The sequence below is a fragment of the Lontra canadensis genome, unplaced genomic scaffold, assembly GCF_010015895.1.
Source record: "Lontra canadensis isolate GAN:19392208 unplaced genomic scaffold, GSC_riverotter_1.0 scaffold97, whole genome shotgun sequence".
Classification (NCBI taxonomy): Eukaryota; Metazoa; Chordata; class Mammalia; order Carnivora; family Mustelidae; genus Lontra; species Lontra canadensis.
In genome coordinates this window covers 5550290-5569222 of record NW_022631091.1, presented here as the reverse complement: position 1 = coordinate 5569222, position 18933 = coordinate 5550290, and the positions used below count along the sequence as shown (strand labels likewise).

The 18933-nt window shown below is 53.0% G+C and overlaps 1 protein-coding gene across 1 annotated transcript in view; it reads left to right on the top strand.

The window, feature by feature from the left end:
- Positions 1 to 287: 287 nt before the first annotated feature.
- The window catches only part of RPS6KA2 (ribosomal protein S6 kinase A2), a 304538-nt gene continuing 285892 nt past the window's right edge, over positions 288 to 18933 (top strand). Inside the window, exons 1-3 of the mRNA XM_032837181.1 lie at positions 288 to 310; positions 624 to 719; positions 4193 to 4252. Coding sequence (XP_032693072.1) covers positions 657 to 719; positions 4193 to 4252 — 123 coding nt within the window. The 5' untranslated portion in view covers positions 288 to 310; positions 624 to 656. The remainder of the gene's footprint in view (positions 311 to 623; positions 720 to 4192; positions 4253 to 18933) is intronic.

The following is an 18933-nucleotide window of genomic DNA, read 5'->3' as shown; positions in this document are numbered from 1 at the left end:
TCTTCAAGCAGGGAAAGCAGCTCCGCTGCACCTGACTCCCTACCTCACCCCCTCCTGTAGGGCGAACGGGGGTCTCCTGCGGTTTGGGGAGTGGTTGGCGAAGGAAGGCGCGAGTCTGCGTGTGTGCCTGTGTGTGTGTATGTGTGTGTGTGTGTGTGTGCGCGCGCGCGCGCTCCAGGAGGGAGAAGGGCAGAGTCTGCCGCAGGTCCCCTCCTCGCCTCCCCTCTCCCCAGCCCTTGGTTGCTATGCGGTTGCTATGGCAGCAGCATCCTCAGACCCAACTTGCACCCATCATTTAGAGCCAATTAAGGTAAAATAGTGGGGGCAGGGAAGGAGGGAGTGGCAATGGCAGGGGGCGGGGCGAGGCCGGGAAGCGGCGGGGAGGCTGCAGGGGCAGGTTGGCCGCTGGGTCTCCGCCCGCTCGTCCGCCCAGCGCAGCTGCGGGAGCCCCGGGAGCACCAGCTTGCGCGCAGCAGCAGCCGCCAGACCGCAGCCCCCTCGCCCCGCGGCCACACCGCAGACCCCCTGGCCCCCGCCCACCCCGGGACCCTCCCGCTCCGGGCGCGGACCCGACCGCCTCTCTGCACTGTCCGGCCACTGCTTCTTCTCGCCCTCACCCGCAGTCCTTGAGCAGACGGAGAGCGAAGTTTTAAAAAATGCCGATTGCCCAGTTGCTGGAGCTATGGAAGAAGATCGAGGTGGAGCCCATGGACATAGAGGTGAGTACCCGGGGAGAGCGCATTCTGCGGGAGCCCAGCGAAGGCGCGGCGTGCGCAGCAGAAGGGGCTCCTATCGACCGGGGACTTGCATGTGACAGACCCTTGAATATGTAATGTGTGCAGAGCTGCTGTGGCGTGCGCTGTGGGTGCACCCGTGTGCGCGTACACACAAGCCTGGTGCATGTAGGTGCCCGCGCGCGCACACGCACGCACACAGCGATGTGTGGGGTCAATTAAATGAATGAAAACCAACACCGGGAAGAAAGAAATTGTTGCTCTACAACCAAACTTCGGGCTTCCTGAGCTCTGTGTGTATCTGGGAGTCCTCCCCGGGCTCCAGCTAACCTGCGTCTGTTTGATCTTCCTTCAACAAGTGGCCTTACATGGTAGGAACGCCACTGGCTCCAGCTGAGGATGAAAGCAGGGGCAAACCAGGGACGACCTCTTAAGAAACAGGAGGCACGAAGATAATGCAGTCTTAATAGTGTGTGTTCCAGTAGAGAGGGGCTGTTACAAATAAAGAGAAAACATAATGAAATGAAGGTGTCGTTGAGGCGGCCCCTCCCCAGGGCTGGCTGGTGGGAGTCACCTGTGATACTGTTTAACTCCATGCTTCTCCAGGGACCTGGAACTCTCTGGAAGCCTGATCCATGGGATTTGATTTGCTTAATTTGAATTATAGATGATCAACATACATTTTCCCGTGAAGAAGTTCCTCAGACTTACACGTTATGCAGTTATGCGTTCTGAGACCACCCCCGCCCGTTATCAGACTACCTACTGAATTACTAGACGTACGTCTGCTGTGTCTCTAGCAACTCAGACTGCTTTCCCAAATGGCACATTCCAATAACTTGCTAAATGTTGACAAAATCCAAGCTTCAATTTTTGTCTTATTTCCTATCCCAGCGTCCTGTCTGTAAATTCAGTTCTTCATGTAAATGTTACTTGTGTTTATATGCAGCCTGGTTTTTGATGGAACAGCTTGTCTTTGCTGCTGATGACAAGCCCCCAAGCCTAGAGAGGTGACACCCCAGCTCCTTACTGTCATCGACTATGCTGTTTGCTCAGGATGGCGTTCCTGGTGTCCAAGACCGTGCCTTCAAAAGAGCCTCTTGCAAGGGTTGCTAGTTCAGGGTTCATTTTTTTTTTCTTTTGGAGAGATTTGAGTTTTTTAAAAAACTGAATGAATGAATTGAATTAATAACGATCAGCCAGAAGTTCTTTTCTTACTTCCTGGAGCTTTCTGAAGCCCTCTTAGTAATCTGAACTATGTTTGTGGGGGAGACCTAGCTGCCAACGACACCCCCCCCCAAATCTGGGCCCCACGAGGTGGGGAAGGATTTGGCTGCAGGTCCGGAAAAGAGGACAGCAGGGAGGAAGCCAAGGGGCTTTGCAGAATTTCTCGTAGGGCTTCCAACTCCACAGCCACTGACCAGAGCTCCAAGGAGCAGCTTGTGTCGTGAGTATTTCGGAGATGGACTGAAAATGGAGCAACAATGTATGTATCATGTTACCTAAAAAACATGTCATGGACAGCACTGCCTTGCCACCCCGTTTAGAGGGCACATTTTTAAAGTTTTTGAGGCTGATGTGTATGTCACAACGAATCACGAAAATTGGTTAAAGTAGATGGTCCCGAAGCAAAAGAAATTATCTTTGGGCTTCCTGGGTGAACATTTGAGCACCGTACCCCGTCTGCAGTATGCTTTCTGGAGACAGAGCACCCAGTCCTATTGCTTTGGAACCCGGAAAACCAGAGCTTTTTCTGGAACGGTTAAACGTGAAGCGTTGGTCCTGAGGTCCTCCGGGTCTGGGGGGTCCTCTGAACCCACACAGAAGGAAGATCTGTTTGCTTCATGACTCCGAGGCTTGTTTTGCTTTCGGGTTTTGTGCATGTTTTAGGTTGTACAATACTAAAATGTCTCACCTATCAAGACATTGGGCAAAACACATGGAAGACATCTGGCCCCTGAACTCCAAGTTAAATAGCATAAACCCTTGCGTGAGAAGCTTCACAGGCCCTTCCTACGAGAGAAGCTGCTATGCTGCGCGCTGGGGATTCTGTGTCTCGCTTTTGCACAAATTTGACAGGACCGATGACTGTTTTAGCGACCAGCACTCCGGGGTTCTGCATTTGTTCTAAGCCAGGGCGCTCTCCCCTTGCCTTGTTTTCTCAGACTGGCCCGGGTTGGGTTGGAGGCTTGTGGGCCAGAGACGCGGCTCTCTTTACACAAACCAGCTTTGCCTTCGCACGTAGACGGGGGAAACTCATTTGACTGTCGAGGGAGAGCATTTGCGGTTTTATGAACTGTTTTGAAGTATTTCGGTATATCTGACCAATGAATGAGGTGTGTTGACAGGGAGACGTATGCTGATCAAAAACCTCCATAAAATTCCTGAAGAGTCTGGCCTAAGGAAGAAGCCACTCATGATGTTTTAGCGGGGCTCTCAGTCGCTGCTTTCAGCAGACTTACTGCGGCCAGGGACATGCGTTGGGGGGGGCAGGAAGGTGAGAAAACGGAAGACAGGATGAGTAAGGTGAGAGCAGAAACCCGCCCACGGGAGCTAGCTGACCCATTTATGTCCTTTTTGTGTTCTTTTAAAGGAATAAGCATGACCTTCCTTTCTGGGATGTCATCATGCATTAAAGAAAGGAAAAGCCCCTGTTTTTCAGTATTGCGAATCAGATAGGACTCCCTGGCATCTACGGTCTGGCTTGTCGGCTGCTGGTTATCTTACGGCCTCTAGATGAGCAGACTGCCTGGAAGCCAGGGGCCTGGGGCGTGTGGCGGCTGCGGTGCCCGGGTTGCCCGCCGGCTGGCTCTCCTTCCCCGAGCTCTCTGCATCCCTCGATGGTCGACGCCGCTCTGTGGACTCTGAGGCCCGGGTTAAGCAGTCTGTTTTAAGCCATGATTCAGTGAGCGAGACTCAGACCCAGACCCTCCTGGTGAAGCCTTGTCCTCCGGAAACCCTCTCCTTTACGTGTTTATGGGCCAGGAACTTGACTCTGTCTGAGTTAAGTCATTCTTTGAGCATCAGCGGAGACTCTGATTTTATTCCATTCAAACAAGAATGGTTACAAACGCCTTCCCTCTGTCACTTCTCCGTTTCTGTCTGTCAGTCTTTGAGCCCCACGCAAATGCACAGCCCCCACCTTGCGGGTAGGGAGTTATGTAAGCACCTGCCTCTCCTTGCGCTGGTGGCCTGAGTTATCCACGCTCGGCTGATGGAGCAATTCCCAGCTGTGGAGGCAAACAGTCAGGGCTTCATTCCCCGCCTGTTGCAGAAAGATCCATTTCCTGCGTGAAGCTTCACAGGGTTTCGAGTAGGCGCAGGTGGGCGGGGGTCTTGGCGCGGACACCCTGTTCTGCGACGCGGACAGGGCCTAGGTACTAGGTACATACTACCTGTATGCCTGTTTTACGCGACTGTTGCCGCACTAACGCTGCTCCGTGTGTCTTTGTTGTCAGACCGCCGAGGAGGATCTGCACCCGGACCCGGAGCCCACCGTCGAAGAGACCGCGCAACAAGTAATTATACACGTTTCATGGGAGCCTGGTTCTTTGGAGAGGAAGGCGGGTGGTGGGAGGACCAGAACTTTGAGATTAACAGCTTGCGAGCGGTTGTTTTAGTGAAATGTATGTGTGCGAACACACACCTACACACACACACACGCACACGTGTACGCTGGGGGCATATGCTGGCCAGGACGTTTCCCTCCAAAGGAGTACACGAAACATAGGAAGCAGAATCACGCCCCGAGGTCAAAGGCATAGTCTCTGGGCTTGGGTTTTCCAGAGGGAGAGGACCTGTCATCACCAGTAAACCCAGGCGTGTGGAATAAGCAGCGGGAATGGAAGGGATTCACGGTTTCACCTGCTGGAAGGTTGGCGCCACAGCCTCTGAACATGGGCGGGGCTGTGCTCTCGGGGCACCGCCAGCAGAGTGGGGGAGCGGCCCCTCTGCGGGATCAGGTCAGGAGGGGAGACTCGGAGGAGAGATCGGACTGTGGGGAGGAGGCCTTGTGGGGGTGTGGAATGGGAAAGAGCCCAGGGCATCCGCTGCCGCTGCCGGTGTCAGCCTGGTCTCCATGGGGCCTGGGGGCAGCATGCCTGCTCTGAGGGGCCTGGGATAGGAAAGCGCTTCCTTCCAATGCTGAACCACAGCCAAAGGCAAGGGCTTCTGTTGGAGCCGCCGCATTCCGGCTGCTTGTGAAGAGGGGCCTGTTGCTGGGGAAGGTTGACAGCACAATTAAGAGGCTTTCATTTCCCAAGGTGCTCAGCGATGCACCCGTTGAAGCATGAAAGTTGTGAGATGTGCGCGTCTGTTGCCCGCTCAGAACTGCTGGGTGGGGGCGGGTCGGTGCACACGGCTGGCTTTACAGACGGCCTGTCGGTGCTAGAAACTGTCTTTCATGCCGGCCGATCTGCAGTTTCAGCCGGTGCCTCTGGATCTTACGACTGATCGGTCCCAGGATGACATGTTGGTGAAATGCAGGGAAAGGGCACCGAGCTGCCTCGTCTTTGCTGGCGGCCTTTCCACTCCACGCGGTTGTCACTGCTCTGCCGGGGGCAGCCCGGCTCTGCTCCTGGCTCTGCAAGGGGCTCCCAGCATCTTGGACAGGACGTTTGGCCTCGTGTCCACTGTGTATCCCCTGGGAGAGTAGGTCTAGCCCTGTTTGTGCCAATTCCACAGAGGTCAAAGGGCAAACGGACGTAGGAGCCGGAGACTTACTTCCCTGAGCGGGCAGACTGACAGCCGCACGGCCTCCCAGGAGCGGGAGTGGCTAAGGGCAGAGTGCCCTCCCGCAAAGGGCCGAGGTCCACACGCCCAGGGTCTCAGAGAAGCCAAGCCACGCCTGACCTGCCACTTGTATTTACGCTCCGCTAGGCCCTTGTGGGAATTCTACGGCCAGAAACCTCCGGTGTGCTTCTTGCAGGCAGGTTAACATGGGTGGTGAGCAGCCCAGTTCAGGAGGCCAGCTCTCGGCACGGGGCTCGTGTAGCCGTGCCGACCCTGCCTGCGGGAAGGCCAGCCTGAGGGCCGAGACTGCAATGGGGCATGCACAGAAGTGCTTGTGCAATTAACAGGGAATCTCTTTTTTAAAAAGGTTGTTTGTTTATCTGAGAGAGAGAGGTCTGTGAGCACAGACAGGGGAAGGGGCAGAGGGAGAAGCAGACTCACTGCTGAGCAGAGAGCCCAATGCGGGGCTCGATCCCAGGACCCTGGGATCATGACCTGAGCTGAAGGCAGACTAAACTGACTTAGCCACCCAGGCGCCCCTAACATAGAATCTTTTAATTCGTTAACAGTATTTATTTCCAGAGATCTCCTAGTCTCAAGGTGTCTTATTGGATGGAAATGCAGATGCTGGTTTGTCACAGTAAAATAATTCGACGTCTTTAAAATTATTTTTGATAACAGGAGGTGAGACACAGTGAATTATTACTATTTCCTGATGGTAGAAAATCAACTTAACTTTGACTTTTAATAAATAAAGGAAGAAAGTTCCAAACATATTTTAGGAGTATTTTTGCAGGATGTACTGGGGATACGTAACAGGTTTGTGGTGTTGGGGGCTTCCTGAGAAATGACAGGGCTACAGGCCGCTCCTGTGATAGACAATGCTGGAGGCTGCCTGCAGGTGCAGCCCCAGCAGCCCCGTGTTTGCACGACCACCTGCGGGTCGGGGGGTAGCGCACGCCTCCTTGTACGTCCTCGTTGGCCTTCAGAGTGGAGCCGCGGGGCCTCCTGAAGGATTGTGGCTCTGACACGAGAGGGAAGCAAGAACAGAGAAGTTTCACATGTTTGGCCAATCTGACCTGTGTGATGTTGAAAAATCCTATTTAGGAAAAGTCATTCAAATCAACACGGTTCATTCATTTACTGGATCAGGCATATTCATTGATGACCTGTGGGCAGAACATGGTGCCCGGCACGGAAGGGCGACGAAGAGAGTGGGTGTGTCCTGGAGGCACGTGGGAGAGGACGTGGGAGAGGGTGCGGGAGCCGTTGCAGCCTTGTTGCTCTGCTGAGGCTACTTTGTGGGGCCCCTTCTTCACAGGGATGTATTTTTTTTTTAAGATTTGTTTATTTATTTATTTGACAGACAGAGATCACAAGTAGGCAGAGAGGCAGGCAGAGAGAGAGGAGGAAGCAGGCTCCCCGCTGAGCAGAGAGCCTGACGAGGGGCTCGATTCCAGGACCCTGAGATCATGACCTGAGTCGAAACAAGAGGCTTTAACCCACTGAGCCACCCAGGCGCCCCACAGGGATGTATATTATAGCAGAGGACACACTTGGGACATCTCTGTAAAAATATCTCAATGTGTGGTTCTCATCGGTCGTATTTCACATCACGGCTCTGTCTGTGGAGGAACAAAAGATGGCGAGTGAGACAGGAAGTTGGCGCCACGTGCCTCTTCCCCACAGCCACAGAGAGAAAGGCCCCCCTGCCCCGGGGTGTCGGGATTGGGGTGGAGTGTTTGTGTCCCGAGTCCAGAAGGGCGGCTCTTGGTCAAATTTCACTTGACACACAGCAGGTGAGACCCCCGGACAGTCTGGAAAAAACCACAAACTCCAAACAAAGAACACCTTCAACAGAAAGCGTCAGGAAGCATTTCTTCAGCTTCCTCGGGGTTACGGGGAGGGACTCCCAGTCGTGGAAGGGAGATCCGGGAGCGGAGAGGTGACTCGTGGGTGTGTGGGAGGCTCCGCACCGACCAGAAGCCTGTCCCTGCTCTCTGGGGGCCGTGGTGTGGAGTGGGGAGGCAGCTGGAGGGGTTTTTTCTGATGGGGCCGCCAGGCCGCTCAGCCCCTGACACCGTGTCCCTGCCTCTGTGTCGTTGACATGGGTGTTTCAGACAAGTTCCCAATTTCACAGAACGACCGTGAAAAGTCCTGGCGTTCGGTGGGTACATTTTGAAAGTGCTGCGACGTCAGGACTCTGTTTCTTAACAAGCCCCACGCTCTGGTCCACTCTGGAAACCAGGTCCCAAAACTTCATCCCACATCTGCATGGTTTCGCTCTTATTTCCTCAAGACGGCTGGGGTGTCTCCCTGTCCCCCCTAAGCTTCTACTCCAGGTTTTGACAGTGGAGATCCTGACATCGGTAAGGCAGGACAGAGTGTGGGGGCCGCACTTGCTGAGGTCAGAGGTCAGCTACACAGGCTGAGAGCTGGGGGGGTGGGCAGGTACCGTGCAGGGAAGACAGCTCCCGCCGCCCTCCCGCCGTCCATCTGAGGATGCTTGAGGATGTCGTTCCTGCTGCAGGGCCCCTGGCTCCTTCTCAGGGCTCAGGTGGGCAGATGCTGGGGGCACAGTATCCTGTGGCTTCTGAGCACCCATCAGCGTGGCCTCCCTCAGTGACCAGCAGCCCGACTTCTGAGCAGCTGCGTCTTGAACCCCTTTATTTGTCTCCTCGGACAGAGACTGGAGCAAGACCGGGGAAGAGCCTTGGGGGACCTGGAGACCCGTCCCGCGTGAAGGAGAGCGCGGCACTTCCCAGATGTTGTCAGAACCCTCTGGGCTAGAGTCAGGTCCCAGGGGTCGTCACCTGGGTCTGGGCTGAGGCACCCCATCACCCATCACCCGCACTTTCCAGCATATCCTCTCCTCCCCGTCTCGCACGGGCTCCAGACACAGTTCATTGTTCCTTTAAAAGAAGACAGAAGCAGCAATCCAAACCGGCTGCATAGAAATGAGACAAGAAGAATAATGAAGTCTCAGAACTCATAAAGCCATTAAGAGCGAAGCAATTAGGTTTACAGCGACAGTTCGCAGTTGGGATCAGAGAGGGAGGGGCTTCCGAGCCCTGCTCCTTCTCCTCCTGCCTGTCGGGCGCTCGTCACGTCTCCCGAAGCTGGGGTCACCCACGTCCCCTCTTCCCCGCCGGCCCATGTGCATTCCTGTTTCTCCCTGTTCTTCTGTCCAGCAGAACCCAGGCTTTCAGGCCTTCCAGAGGCTCTGGCGAAGGTGCTGTGACCGGAACGTATGTGGAGGAGAGGGTCGTGTGGCGGAGCCGGCAAAAACCTTAGCTGTGTTTGGACCCACCGTGGGGTCGGCGGGGGGGGTTGTGGGAGGACATGGCCTCCTCTTTCTGCTTCTGGGACAAAGTCGGCCGCGAGCACGATTCTGCGGGTGTTTCTCTGCGACGACAGAGGGACTGCTCGGTCAGCGCTGACGGGAACGTTCTCGGAGCCCTGGGCGCCCACCGGGGACCCACCCTGCTGTCTCACGGTCCCCATCTGGGGCAGCGCGGTCCCACATTTGGGCAAGCGGAGGACATCACCCGCGTGGCTCTGTGTCCGGGCTGCAGCTGGTGTGAACCCGTGAGCGGCCTGTGCGGGCCTTGTGGCAGCTGCTGGGGAAAGGAGGGCCGCGGAGGTGGCCTGGGCCGCCCACCAGCGCAGTGACATCAAAGAGATGCTGTTCCTCCCGGACCGGGGGGGCTGCCCCGTCCCATCACGGCCAGCCACAACCCATGTCCAGGCGGCTGGTGAGCTGGGAGGTGAGCACCTCGTACAGCGGTACGTCCACCCAGAGCGCTGGGGCGGGTACAGCCCTGAGGTCAAGTCTGGGGTGTCTTCTAGGGCCTCCTGTGTTTGAGCCCCCAGGGAAGGACGGCGCACCAGTCCCGCCAGAGAGGAAACCCAGTGACCCGACAGAGTAAGGACACTGCCCTTGAACACGAATCTGATCTCGGTCCCCTTCTGTCCTTGCGAAGCCACAGATGAGAGGGAGCGTGGGGGGCGCGTGGGGGCGCGGGGGAGCGTGTCCATGACCCGCCCTCGGTGTTTCAGGTGGTGAAACCGAAGCGTCCAAAACGCTGCGATTTGCTCCGTGTAACGCGGAACCAGCAGAGAAGGGCCTTTCAGGCTGAAGTGATTCACGCCACTGTGCGTCTCTTCCTGGAATCACTGACCCCCGGCATCGCTGACGGGGGCTGGTGGCTTTATCAGGGCCTGGGTCAGACGGGGCGGCCTGTCTTCTCTGCTGGGACTAAAGCAGGTGACAGGGGCCTCCCTGCGCAACAGGAGCCTTGGGCAGCGTCCCTGCGGCCACATCTGCTCTTCTCAGGGCTGTCGGGAACTCACGGGCTCTACGCTGCTGCACTGGGCTCTCTCTCCTTCCCTCTTTTCAAAATTCTCTCCTGCTCGTTCAAGTCAGAATATACAGACTTGGTTTCCATGGGTACCAGAAAACCCAAGAATTGCAGAAGTTCCTTATAGTCTGTTAATCTCAAATGGATAATTTGAGTCATTATGGTGAGACAGGACACCTGTGTCCTGCACAGTCACGCTCTGTGTGCGGGTAAAATCCAGAGTGTCGGGTAGACAGTTGGGTAGTATATGACCGTGCAGATATTTTGAGGTAATAAAGAGTAAAACAACAGAACCATCCTCTTGTAGCATCGAGGCAGCTGGGAGCTGGGTGTGGAGACATAGACTTTGCAGTTTCTGTGAGTCATAAACCTCTCTAGGGAATCATTAAGACATATTTTTCTCCAAGATGTAGTACGAAAACACCCCTCGGTGCCAAATGCATGTTGAGTCCGCCGCGGCCGGGCGTCGACAGCATCCCTGCCGTCCGTGTGCCCTGGCCCGGCTTCCCGGGGGGCTCGGCTCCCCGGCCCGACCCCGATTCCCACCTGCCCAAGAACGAGGGGAGCAAACCCAAACGGTGGGTGCAACTGATAGGCAAAGAACTCGACGTCTCCATGAAGACGTGGTTGGGGCAGCATCTCCTGTCTATTTTAGGCAGAAACATAAGCACAACCTCCCGTTCTTCAGGAAATCATAATCTTTGAGGATCCAGACACATAAACGCCTGTTTCTAGAGTAACAGGATAAATACCAGAGCGCGATTTCTAGCTTCTTCTCAAAATGACGAAGGTCTCCGGGGGCGTGGGGATCAGAGGCCCCGGCGCATGCCTTGTGGAGCCAGCCCTCCCCTCCCCCCCCCCCCCCCTCCCCCTCCCTCCTCCTCAATTCTTCCAGCAAATGCGGAGTGAGCGTCGTGTGCCTGGCACTGTGCCAGGCTCCGGGGACTCAGTGACTCAGATAAGAGACAAAAGTCTCCGTGCCTGGGACCTTCTATCTTAGCGATCTTGCAAATAAGCAACCAAATGATGCCATTCCATGCAGCGGCCAGTGGTGCGGGGAGAGCAGTGGGGCTGGAGAGCGAGGCCGTGTCAGCAGAGCGGTGGGTAGAGGCGTCCGCTCTCAGTGGGCGGCGCTTGGGTTGGGACCTGAATGCAGGGACAGACCAGCTGTCCTGGGGAAGACCGTCCAGCCATGGGTGGGTGCGGCGGCCCCATGAGCGCGGGAGCCCAGGGTGGAGAAGACAGTGTCCAGGGCCAGGGGCACAGGGCTCAGGTCTCTGGGGTCACTCTGGGTTTTTTAGGAAGCTGCGGGGACCTCCAAGCGGGACCCTCCCTTGGAGCTCGCATGAGCAAAGTGGGCTCCGGGAGGCCAGCCCAGGTGAGCGGTGGGTGCACGTGCTGCTGGCAGGTGTCGGCTCTCCAGGAATGGCCTCCGGTGCCCCTTTCCAGTCCCACGGATGGGGCTTGGGCAGCAGACGCTGATGCCCATGGTCTTGGAGGCTGGACGCCTGACCTGGAGGTGCCAGCTGTTGCTTCCTTCTGGGTGGAGAGGGAGAACCCACTCCAGGAGCCGCCCCAGCCTGGTGTTGCTGGCCACCTCCGTGTCCCCGGGTTGCGCCCATGTGGCCGGTCCCTGCTCCGTCCTGGAGGGAACTTCTCCCTGTGTCTTCATACAAGGACTGTCACACTGCATTAGAGCCCACCCAACCTGATGACTTATTCTTAACGAGTTATATCTACAGTGACCCTCTTCAAATAAGGTCATGTTCTGAGGTCCCAGGGTTTAGGACTTCTGAGGGCAGAGTACAACCTATAACAAATACTGTGTTTGAGAAACTCAGTTTTCTTGGTTTTGCGGGTCTGGGGCCCAAAGTCTTTGCCACGGACCCTGCTTTTTAGGGCGTGAACTAACACCCACGAGTGTGTGCGGACTAGGTTTGTAGGAACCTCTTCTTCCATACCTGCCGAGCAGTATGTGGGTCTCCCTCTGACGGTGGGCGACCCCAAGCTCCCAGTGGTGGGGGAGCCTAGTTTGGGATGAGAGAACGTTCTGGGGGTGATTTTGTCTCAGACACCCTTCCTCTGCCAGCACAACCGTCCCCCTCGGTCAGGCCCTGTCCCTCTTAGCGCGTGCTCACAGGGTCATGGCAAGTGCTGCAGACACTCCCACCTACTCTCAGCTGGAGGCCCTCATCCCGGGTCCTCTCCTGACTTCACTGAGGTGTGCCCTGGGGGTTGGGGGGGACAGGGGCGGCCAGCATTGTGGGGATGACACGTGTTGAAAGAGCCACAGGCTCAGAAATTTTAAATTTTTACATTTTCTTGCTGTGCGGTTAGGCTCCTTTCTTGGGCTTTCATCTTACCTTCCTGTAGCCCCTGAAAACCACGTCTTCTGCCCCCTCCTGACACCCGATGGGCCTCCGGCCGCTGCTTCCCAGAGCATGGGGCGCTCTCCGTGACCAGAAGTCTGCGCTGGGGGCTCGAGCTTGAGGACCACTTTAACAAGACAGTAAGGAGTGGGCGTATGCTGCTTTCTTTTCAAATAAGGTGAGGCCGTGCTCTGTCCTTAGTGGTGAGAAGGGCAGCTCTCCCCTGTTTTTGTGAAAAGCCGGCGAGCTCACAACGGAGAACTGGGAGACGTGGTGGCGGGCATCAGGAGCGCGGCTGACAGACCTGAGGGCCTGAGTCTGTACGTCTGTATTGCTCTCGGGCTGTCGTAGCGCACGTAGAGGTCGATCCAGAACCCAGGCTTTGCCTGGCCCTGGCCTGTGCCATGCTGTGCCGCTTTCTGTTCCTTGGGTCTGGGCCGCCCCAGCTGGGCTCAGCTCTGCGGGAGGGCAGGGAGGGCGGAGGCTTGCTCAGGAGTCTGACACTCACCTGGAGCTCTGCTGTAGCTGCAGTTCCCGCCCCGCAGGTCTCGGAGGCCCGAGACTCTGCATTTCTAACCTGCATTTCTGAATGTTGTATTTCTGCATTTCTAAAGGAAAAAAATTCTTTTCCCCAGGGGAGTGGTGCTTCCAGTCCTTGAGCCACACCTTAAACCCCAACAGTGGGAAACCCTCAGAATGAGGGCAAGAACGTTTAGAGAAGTCTTTTCTAGAAGCAATGTGGTAGACCGGGCAGTCTTTGAAAACCACGTCAGTGACTTCCAAATCCGTATTTTCTCTGAGCGCCTGGCACTCAGTCATCGATTTGTCTTGTTGCTAGTGTCTAGTCCTTATTCCGTCACAAAGATTTTGCTGTATGTATGGAAAATACCAATTTTATTCAATAATGCATCTCATGACCTATTGGGAAGGTAGACATTTGTCCCTTTCTGTTTTCGTTATTTCCATCTTTAAGCTGCATGAGGTAGGATCTGACGGTTCAGGAGAGCAGATACCCAGTCTCCGTGGTCACTGGGCTCAGCTCGGGTGTCGGCAGGCCTGCGTTCCTTGTGTGAACTCCAGGGGAGATCCTGCTTTCTTATCTCTGTCGGCCTCCGGGGCTGCAGGCCCTGTCTGCCTGCAAAGCTGACAGCGTGGCCTCTCGTCTCAGCTCTGACTCCGGCTTGGGTCCTTGCATCCCTCTCCATGTGTGAGCCTCTGCCTCCCTCTGATGAGGACGCTTGTGATTGCAGGCGTTTTTATGTTGGCAAACTGAGCTCCTTGAATGTCCCCATTATAAGGCGAGAAGCAAGTCCATTTTGTTTTTCGTCTAGAAAATAGAAAGTAGCTAAGCCCCCAGATGTGGCACATTTCCCCATTCCTCCTCATTCCCTCTCCTTTTACCTTCCTTAAAGGTGGCTCTGTGAAGAGTAAGTATTTATTCCCTTATCTCCGCAGGATTTCTTAGCAGCTGTCCTGCAAAGGGCAGGTCGGGAGACGTAGTGATGAAGGACCCGTGTCCCCTGGGTACACAGCCTCTGTTGGATAGAAGAACTGGTAATTACAGTTCAGGGCGCATCGTGATAGGTTCATCAGGATGGTGCAGAAAGTTACATTCAACAAAGCTGTGAAGTTCACAGGGAAAACCCAAAGAAAGGAACAAGGTGACGAGCACTGTGACCCGGCTCTCGGGGCCCGCGCAGTGGTTGGATTGCTTCCCATCGTTGCAGTAACAAATGACGGTACAGGTAATGGTTCGAAGCATCACAGACCTAGAGTTCCAGAGGCCGGAAGTGCTCTTCTAGGTGCTGGCAGGGCTGCGTTCCATTCCAGAATCCGCTTCCTTGCTTTTTCCAGCCTCCAGAGGGGCCTGAGTGCCTCGGCTCACCCCGCCCTCCACTTCTGCCTTCCCATCTGCTGACTCTGACCCTCCTGCCTCCCCCCGGAAGGACCCTTTGATGACATCAAACCCATCTGTATAACTCAGGATAGTCTCCCCATCTCAAGGTCCTTAACTTCAGCATGGAAGGTAACCCTGTCACAGGGTCCAGAGCTCCCTACGTGGAGCTCTCTGGGGGCTATTATTCCAGTGGGGGTGTCAGTAGGACAGCTGGTCTGGTCTCTGCAGGAGTCTGAAGGGGAAGGACTACTGCATATCACAGGGATGAAAGAGACAGAGTAAAACGTAATGTATATGTCCAGACTGGGTCCTGATCTGAAGAAACCAACCATAAAACACATTTCTCAGGGCAATTGGAGGTTGTGGCAGGTGGAATAGGTCATGTTTTTGTAGATTACTTTTTATTAGTATTTTTTGCTTACGCATTTTTAGGTAAAGTATATGAATCACACATTTCATTGTTAAATATTTTTTTCTTGAACTTAGCATTTTCCTGCATAAGCACAAAGCCCATTCTGCCTTCCCCCAAGCCATTAGATCAGGAAGGTCAAAAGCATGTCAGTTTTTAAGGGCTACCTACCCTTCTGTGCATGTTATTTTACTTCCATGGAAAAAAAATCAATTACAGCTGAATCTTACCCTGTTGGGCAAGGCATTAATGTCTAGCTATTAATTTAAACAAAGAGCACTAGCTGCTGAGCTTTTGCTATGAAGCTTTTAAACCCTGGAGTGCTCGGTTCCTGACTCAGACACGCCTTCTTTACCGCACGGGGATTTGGGGCTTGTGACCTAGAGTCTTGGTCAATGAGTACATGATCATGAACAGAGTCAACGTAATTTCTGTGTGCCTTGAAAGGAGTTAAAAAGAGGTCTTAAGTTAATTGTGAATTAGGGCAAATTCTGCTTCTTGATTGTTTTTTCTCACGTGAAAACTTTACTCACTTCTGAAGGGAGAAAAATCTCGGGTAAGTTACTGGTTCAAAGCAAGCAAGCAAAGAAACAGCATCAACAGAAGACTTTGGGGCTCTGGTTCTGCTTACGATGCAGAAAAACACGAACAGAATGTTCTTGGGAGTTAGAAAAAGTCAGATGAGCTACAAAGTTGTAACTTTCTTTGAACCCATCAGAGAGAAAGGCAACCAGTGATCTTTATCCTGAAGGATGACAAGCCCCTTGGGGAGGGCTGGGACATGATCTCTTCCACCCGTGGCTGAGAACAGGTAGAGGACTGGGCCATGGAAGTGGGTAAAAACAAAACAACTAAGTGTGGGCTTCTGTACAGTTGAGAATCTCGGGGGCCCAGGCATATGGGAGCCCACACTCTCTTGCATGTCCTCTCCATGGGCCTTCCTTGGAGGTATGTGAGAAAGATCGGGGCCAGGGCATGACTTGTGGGAGACTTGAACTCAGCTCCTAGCACTTCTCTCACAGGATGCAAAGGCCTAAGCCACTGGGAGGAGCCCCATGCTCCTTCCAATCCTCAGGACCCTGGAGGGACCCTGTCTGTGGGGTAGCTAAAGGTTAGCTGCTGTGAGGGTATTACCAATAAGAATTGGAAATTGAAATTAAAGCTATATGCAATGGCATGCAAAGACTGTAACACATGGGGATAAATCTAACAAAACGTGTGCAAGGTTTGTATGCTGAAAACTATAAACTACTGCTGGGAAAAAAACACTGCTGAAAGATTAAAGAAGACTTACATTAATAGAGAGATGTACTATATTCATGGACAAGAAGACTCAATACAATTATGGTGTTCATTTTCCAAACTGGTTTTGCTAGTCAGTGCAATGCCACCTGAAGTCTCAGCAGATTTTTTCCCTTTTATTTTTAGAACAGTTTTAGGACCATAGAAAATTGAGCAGAAAGCACCAAGATTTCCCAAATAGTCCCCGGCCCCCCACATGTTCGTCCTCCCTGACTATCACTGTCTCCCTCCAGAGTGGTACACTTGTTACAGTTGATGAACAGACATCGACATGTTACAGTCCCCCAAGGCCAAAGTTTGCAAGAAGGTTCGAGTGCGGGGCTGTCTGGATGGTGTGTGATGGCGTCTCCCCATCGTTACAATATTTTACAAAGTCATTTCACTGCCCTGGAAACCCTCTGTGCTCCTCTGAATCTATTTCACTTTCACTCTGTGACCTCTGCTTCAGGGTCATCATCTGTTAGCGCAGATAAGATTTTGTCTACCTCGTAGCTGTGAGATTAAATGAGGAAATACTGTGTGACAGTTTGGCTCACTGCCCGCACACAGTGAGCATGCTATAATGCTTGCTATGAGGATGGTCTGCATTGTTATGGAAGAAACACCTTATGAAGCATCTTAAATATGAAGCGTCTTAAATAAACTTAATTAAGTTTCCTTACATGAAAGAGTAAGGTGTTTTCAAATGCATTGGCAATATCTATTTACATTGAAACATTTTAATGGGGATGTTATAAATAAATTCTGCTCTGTGAGGCATCATGGAAACACTCTGGCTCCATAGTGCTTTTCCAGCTTCTAGTTCCTTTGATTATGCGTGCTTGAAAGTAATAACTGTATATTTAGAAAACATGGTATATGATTCATGGTTTTCATTAATTTAGACTATCCTTTATTTATTTATTTAAAGATTTTATCTGGGGGAGAGAGAGCACGGGGGAGGGGCAGAGAGAGGGAGAAGCAGGTTCCCCGCTGAGCAGGGAGCCAGACACAGGGCTCAATCCCAGGACCCTGAGATCATGACCTGAGCCGAAGGCAGACACTTAACCGATGGAGCCCCTCAGGCATCCCTGTCTGTAATTTGAATATCTATTTATTGAATATCTATTTATTTATTGACAGCTGCCTGTCATTGACATCATCTATTTGTTCTATTATTTATTTGTCAATCAGTCTATTTTTTTTTTAAAGATTTTATTTATTTATTTGACAGACAGAGATCACAGGTAGGCAGAGAGGCAGGCAGAGAGAGAAAGGGAAGCAGGCTCCCTGCTGAGCAGAGAGCCCGATGCAGGGCTCGATCCCAGGACCCTGGGATCATGACCTGAGCCGAAGGCAGAGGCTTTAACCCCCTGAGCCACCCAGGCACCCCTCAATCAGTCTATCTTTTATCTACCTGTCAGCAGTATATAATTATGAGATCATGCATATATATGTATGTGAATGTGGTAGAATATAGTTTGTTTGAAATGCTTCTTGTCGTAATTTCCCTTCTCAGTTTTGAAATTTCTCTCTATCATCTTTTGCTGGTATGACCAGTCACGGGGAAGGTGAGGAGGAATATAGCCAGAGGAAAGAAGTTTTATGCCCTAAAAGAACTCCTACCAGGAAGTGCGAAACCCTTCTTTGTAGGAAGTCGCTCCTGTAAGGAGGTCCAGAGAAGCGCAAGAGTGGGACCTCCAGGCTCTATGTCCTCACTGTCCTCAGAGTTGATTTTTTTTTTTTTTTTTTTTTTTTGCAGAGGTGGGGAAGGAGTGATGGTTATTAGAAACATGAAAGGGGTTGAAGGGTCAATTTGAGTGGGAGGTGTGATCCTCACTTCTCCCGGCCAGGTCTAGAAAGTGCACTTGCTTCTTTAGAGATACACAGTGGTCGTGACCTCCATGGATCCAACACAGCTGAGGGTGCTGGGGCTCAGCTATATGGTGGGACTTCTGGGTTTGGCTGCTTGGAATTGGGATTCTCAAGGGAAGAACCACTTTTGAGGGGTTTTCATAGGCGTGCTCGGTGTCCACCCTCACGGGGAGTGAGGGGGGAGATTGCACAGAAGGAGCATTGTGCACATACGTATCTACAGCAAAGGCCTCACCAATCCAGGGACCAGGTCCTTCTACCCCATCGCTGGCACCACCCAGAAGGGGAGGAGCTCTTGGGGGAAGGGTATCTCCTAGCTGAGGGCAGTGCCTTGCAGGGATTTGATTCCGCAGCCACTGAAGGATCTCCCTTTCCATCTTGGAGGAGTAGGGCTGAAGAGCTGGGAGCCATACTCCAGTGTCTGCAGTCAGACTCTTGGTGGGTTCTGGTTCCAAGGAGGCCTTTTATCATAGAAGTAACACTCCCAACTGCATGGCATGGTCCAGCTCCAAGGAAGAGAGAACTGGCCAGAGGCTTTCCATGGTCAGGGCTCTAGTGTGATGGGAAGAGCAAGGAAAAAACTTAGTCTAGTCTAGAAGGGAAGGGGAAAGAAGAAAGAATGTCTTACTCTAGAAGGGAAAGGGAAAGAAGAAAGAATGTCCCAAATTTCAAATAAAAGTTCATGAAAATCAACATGGGAGTCAGGATGGAAGGTCATGGGTGTGGGATCTCACCCCTGGCCTGGAGAAGGGAGTGAAGGCAGCAACACAGATACCAGACCTGCTTTCAGGATTGAGACGGGAGGGAGCTAATACCAGGTGGAGGGAGCTAATACCAGCTAGAGGGAACATGTCAGATCCCATGTCAGAAGCAGGCCTGTGAGAAAGCACACTGGTGTGAATTCACCCCGCTGTGCCTCTAAGACAACCATCCTTGTTTCAGTACCTTGGAGAAAGAAGTCTATAAGCTTGGTTAGCTTCTTTCTTGCACATGGACCGACAGGTGTTTTATACTCTGGACCAGTGATGTCATTCTTTGGGGGAGATACTTCAAAAATTATGGCAAAACACACACAAACTTTGTCATCTTAACCATTTTTAACTGTACAATTCAATGGCTTTAACATCCACACTTTTGGCAACCATCACAACTGACCTTCCAGAAAACATTTTTTATTTTGCAAAACGTAAGCTCTGTACCCATAAGCAATAACTCTCCATGTCCCCTTCCTTCAGTCCCTCCCCTCCCCCCACAGGAATGTACACCCTTCTACTTT